Genomic DNA, 5,489 nt, shown 5'->3' with positions numbered 1-5,489 from the left:
TCTCATGCTAAAATTTGAGGAAATTTGTAAACCTCTAACCTCGAGAGAAAGACGCAAGTATCTTAACCGTCGAGCTCTCGTATTATTAGAATTCGAGGAAACTTGCGAGAGAAGAAAGAGCGAATAATTGAGTGTGGGATATGTTTTACTTGTTGCAATGGTCTTTCTTCTCTAACTCGACAAACCCCCAAAATAGTACACTCTGCCCTTAGGGTCAAGTCACTACAAGATTTCCAAATTTCACACTCAATTCGATTGATGCGTTCTAAAAAAACCAAACTATTAGGGAAAAAAAAAGGATAATGCATATGGATATTTAAGATAAAGTTTTTTTGAAAAAACAAATTATAAATTTAGTGTATATTTATAGTAGTTCTTGACATGTCCTTAGTTTTGATGTTTAGTTAATGATATGATACGTCAATTAGTTTATTTAATTATTTATCACATTTGCAACAAAAAAAAATGTATAAGAACTAAAGTAACAAAATATTTAGAAGTTTAGGATGAAAACAAGATAATTTAAAAGATTATTTTCACCTTAAAAAAGTGTTATTAACTCATTATACTAAAATATGAAATATTTCTAACCATGTTAATAAAATATAGTACCATCATTTTTTTTAAAAAAATTGTCATGCAGTGATTGTATAGATTTGATTGAAGAAATAATATAATTTAAAAGATCAAAGATAGAATGAGATGAAATTACATGTCATGTAACATAATTTGATCAGATTTTTTTGAAGGATGAAAAATAGGTTAAATTACAATATTTGTTTTTTTTAAACTTTAATAATTATGTCTATTTAGTTCATAAATTTTATGAAATTCTAATCCCACATCGGTCTCGGGAATTAGAATTGAATATAGTCCCAGTCATTTAACATCGTAAACAAAAGGACGAGTAGACAAATATAGAATGAATCAATTAAAGTATTCGGTTTTTTTCTTTCTAACTATACACTTTATTTTGTTATTTATCTTAACATGTCATGTCAACTCGTTACATTTTCATTTAATAAATAATGTTAACCAGAAAACCATATAAAATTTCAATTAAAAAACAGCATATAGCTAAAATTTGGTTGCTTCTCAAAAAAAAAAAACCTGAAATTTGATTAAATTATAAGTTTAATTCCTCGTGCCTCAAGTCTCTAGTATAAAATAGGTTCCTAACTTTTAAATATCGTGTATAATACATTCACAAACTTTAAAAAACATTTAATAAACCGATGAAATTTAAAATTTTGTATCTAAAAGTCTCTAAACTTTTAATTTTACGTCTAAGAAAAATTCTTGATTTATGAAACATGGTAAAATTCAAAGATTAGACCTAAAATCAAAAGTTTAAATACTTATTAAATACTTTTCAAAAGTTAAGGTATTCATTCGACACAATATTAAAAGTTAAGATATGTATTGAGTTTTAAGCCAGGTTTTAAATGTTGTCGATGTCTCAATTTCATGGAAATATCGATGTCGTTCGATATTTATGTAAAAGTGTAAAAGTTAGAAAAATTAAAAAAATGGTAAAAAAATATTTTAATTAACAAATAAATATTTTCCTATTTTTAAATAAGTTAAAAATACTTAATATTAAAATTATGTATATATTAGTCACAGTTTAGTGATATTTTTCATATTTTATCGACTACGATGAAAAAATCGATTTATTCATCGTGTCGATGTCAAAATCAAAATACATGGACATGTCGTTTAAATGTTGATTCGTCGACGAATATTTAAAATCATGGTTCTGAGACATTAAATATGTCAAATTTGTAATTGACCTGTAACTTTGGGTCCCATGAAGGGCACAAAGCAGGAGCGGAGGACAGATTGAAGCGTGCGGCTCAGCGCCGAAGCGGCCGACTCGTGGGTCCTTTCTCCTTTTGCAGAGCCGAAACAGTCAACACAAAGAAAGACAAGCAATAGGGATAGCCATTTTAGGCGATTGATTGCTGCAAAAGCCAACGTGGGGGTGTGTCAGCGGGCAGAGCAGAGGGGTGAAAAACCAATAACCCAGCAACTTGAACCTAAACTGTTCGATGAAATGTCTCTGTATAAATTCTGTTCTCCAAATCCCCATTTCTCCACTGGGGTTGGTGATTTTGAGTGAGTTGTAGGCTGCCATGGGCGAGTTCAAGCACCTTGTGATTGCCAAGTTCAAGGAGGGTGTGAATGTGGAAGAGATTGTGGAGCAAGTGGAGAAGGTGGTTTCTGATATCGACTCTGTCAAGTCCTTCGAGTGGTATCTCTCACTTTTCATTCTCTTTCTCACTCCACTTATGCATATTATTTTTGTTCAGAAATGTTTTGTGGTTTGAAGTGATCATTTTCTTGCATTCTCTTGGTGAAATTTTGTGATCATTTTTGTGAAGATGCCATCTCTTTTGGATCCTAGTGGATGGAAGGGATGGATGTCTACCTTTGAGTAATTGAATTATGCTTTTTTTTTGTGGACCCACATAGCTTGCCTAAGTATTATTTTGTGGACTAATATCAAGTGACAAAATAATAGCAAGAAGTAAAATGCTTACTTTATAAAAGTTCCGAGGCAAAAAGACAGACATTTTATAATTGTAGGAACTAAAATAGTCCTTTTTTAAAATTTAGAAAAGACTAAATAGGGATGTTGATTATTCTTTGGCATGCTGTGGGGATAGATAATGCAAATATACTACTGCTTGGCTTGGACAGGGGACATGAAGCTGAAGGTCAAGAGATGCTGACACAAGGCTTCACGCACGTCCTCTCAATGACATTTGATGACAAAGAAGGCATCACTTCGTTTCTTACCCATCCTAAGCATCTTGAGTTCTGTCCCACTTTCAGTGCAGCCATTGACAAGATTGTGGTGCTTGATTTCCCATCTCTTCTCGTCAAGCCACCTCCACCGCCTTCACTCCCACCGCCACCGTCACCGCCAGCAGCAGCAGCACCATCACCGGAAACTGTCCCGCCACCCGCGTTGACATCGACACCTCTACCGCCACCAGTACCAACATCTGCAACTGCTCCAACACTGGCGTCTGCTCCAGCTCCAGCATGATCTAGGAGGACATCAAAGACAATGTGGCATTGTCCAGCGTTAAAAATAGTAATCTCTCATCTTTATATTGCAGTGTGTACTCTTCTGTTTGCTTGAGAATCATGGGAAGTGAAGTCTTTCTTAGTGGGAGAAAGTGGGTTGATGATCCATAAATTTGCCTGCTGAGCTAATCTAAGTATCTACTTGCTGTGTCTTTCTTTTTAATGATTGTCACATGGTGTCCAGTGGGATGAGAATACCCACTCTAGTTCTAACGTAGGAGGTCCCGTTTTTACAAAGTTTGTTTGCCACTATGTTGCGTTAAAAACACTCTTTTGTTGGAAGATGTGTATTGACAAATTTAACCTAAGTTTTTCATGGGTTCAAAGGACCTACTTTTTTAAAATATTCTTTTTTGACCTAGAACAACTTTGCCTGATCTGTCAGAAAATGTGAAAATACAAAATTACCCCTTAATTTAATGAAAAAAAGTTGAGTGTGGAGGCAAAAAAGAAAGGTAAAAACTCGTCCGAGTTTTTATGAAATTTGCTCGGAATTAGTTCACGGGCGGGTTTTTACAACTTGGTATCTCAAAACAATTTAGATATATATTTTAATTGTTATTTTGTGTTATAAAATATTCTTTGGCCCACTGGATTTTGACTCACCCTTAATGTTCAAAATGTCGATGAAAATATTGAGGTCCCGATTTTACAGAAATGTCGACGTCGATGGATATTTCGGGAAAAATAATGGAAATTGTGGAAATTGATGGAAATTTTTTGAATTAGCAAATAAAACTTGAATTGTAGCTTAATTAATTTATAATTGATCACCCATAAGAATATGACCATTTTACTTATGAAGATGTCGATGTCGATGGAAATATCGAAAAAAGATTTTTTTTTCTTTAATGAAGATGGATGGAAATCATTTGAATACGTAAAGTAAACTTTTACTGATCATTTGAGCAACTACTAGTGTACTAGATTCTTCGATATCATTTTTTTGGTATTAATTAAGTTACTTATTCTACCTCTTGTTTCACGACTATTTGTATATAATAATATTTTATTTTTTAAAAATTCGAAGACTTAGGACTAAATTGAATTAGAAATTATCAATAAAGTAAATTTTAAGTCTTATTAGTTATACTTTATACTGTATTAAAATATAGATGTTCATTGAACAGACTAAGATTGTAATTATCAAGGTTGTGAGAAATTATAGACTATAGTGGCATGTCGACATGGGGGAAAATCGACTTTTCCCCCTATGTCGATGTTGAGCACACAAGACCAACAAGCCAAGCAAAATTATTTTTAAGTACTCTGCACATTTTATTATAACAACATTTCATTTTATCCGAAATTCATCCAAAGTTATTGAAACTCGTTTGTGAATCTAGAAAATTTAAAACTCGGGCGAGGTTATTCGAACTCGCCCATGTTTTACATGATTCTTGGGCAAGTTTTCTTAGAACTCACCTGAATTTTACATGAATAGTTCATTAGTTTAGATGAGTGGATAATAGAACGGTTCATTAGTTTAAAAAGGTTTCAATGAAGTTGTTAAATTTTAGATTTTGATTATAATAAATATATGAAATGAACCCCACGCTCTAGTGGGCAAGGATTTGGATCTCTTGATCATATTAGTTTAGAGATCTCAAGTTCGAACATTTTATCTTTAAGCTATGATTTGACATGACGTAGTATGATAACGAGTGACTCAAGAGAGATAAATAATTACATTGATGATATAGGTTTATTAACATCAGAATCAAAATATAAAATTCAGAGCCATGGACAGAAAAACCTATGGAGTGCTTTTATTGTGGCTAGAACCAGCTGTGTGAGCAGGTTTTGTGATTTTTTTCTTTAATATGTGTTTGGGGGAAAGAATACCCTGGACACGTGGAGGACAGCCATTGGTGCCCCAAGGTGACCATGAGTCATGCCCCAGCTCGGACCGCCGAGATCACCACCACTAGCGTTGACAGATACTAAGTATGAGGGCCGAGGTCTGACCTACCGGGAAGCTCGGTGGGGGCCGATGTGAGCTACTGTCAGCGGCGTGATTATCGGGTGTAACCGTCGGTCCCGAGATTACCGGGTGTAACCGACGGTCTCGAGATTACCGGGTGTAACCGTCGCGAGATTAGCGGGACTACCACCCATAAGTAGAGGACTTCACTCCACGATCAGGTACGATGATTTCTGACCTCGAACTAAACTGGGAATCCGACCTATACTGACTTGATCGTTGGAGTGCTCACCTTTTTGTGCAGGTCCGCCCAAGTATTCAGATCGGTCCAGAGGCCGAGTTCGAGCTGCAATCTGAAATACACTGTTGTGCATATCCTTGCATAAACATTTGGCGCCGTCTGTGGGGTAGACAATCTAAGTCATCCCAATTCTTTTAAACCAACACGCGAGCGAAAATGGTTCAACCA

General features: G+C 34.7%; 1 protein-coding gene across 1 annotated transcript; it reads left to right on the top strand.

Moving 5' to 3' along the window:
- Positions 1–1,825: 1,825 nt before the first annotated feature.
- On the top strand, positions 1,826–3,259 carry LOC111012552 (stress-response A/B barrel domain-containing protein At5g22580). Its single transcript, XM_022286721.2, has 2 exons — positions 1,826–2,254; positions 2,704–3,259. The coding sequence occupies exons 1-2, from the start codon at positions 2,136–2,138 to the stop codon at positions 3,053–3,055; spliced, it is 471 nt and encodes a 156-aa protein (XP_022142413.1). The 5' UTR covers positions 1,826–2,135; the 3' UTR covers positions 3,056–3,259.
- The last annotated feature ends 2,230 nt before the right edge of the window (positions 3,260–5,489 follow it).

The sequence above is a fragment of the Momordica charantia genome, assembly GCF_013281855.1.
Source record: "Momordica charantia cultivar OHB3-1 chromosome 3 unlocalized genomic scaffold, Mcharantia_2.0 BLBB01000003.1, whole genome shotgun sequence".
Classification (NCBI taxonomy): domain Eukaryota; kingdom Viridiplantae; phylum Streptophyta; class Magnoliopsida; order Cucurbitales; family Cucurbitaceae; genus Momordica; species Momordica charantia.
Note: the sequence above shows the minus strand (reverse complement) of the source record. Positions and strands in the feature narration are given on the sequence as shown.

Coding starts and splice junctions, on each gene's coding strand:
- LOC111012552 (XM_022286721.2), top strand. CDS start 2,136: ATGGGCGAGTTCAAGCACCTTGTGATTGCCAAGTTCAAGGAGGGTGTG. Junction 2,255..2,703: donor TCTGTCAAGTCCTTCGAGTG/GTATCTCTCACT, acceptor TGGCTTGGACAG/GGGACATGAAGCTGAAGGTC.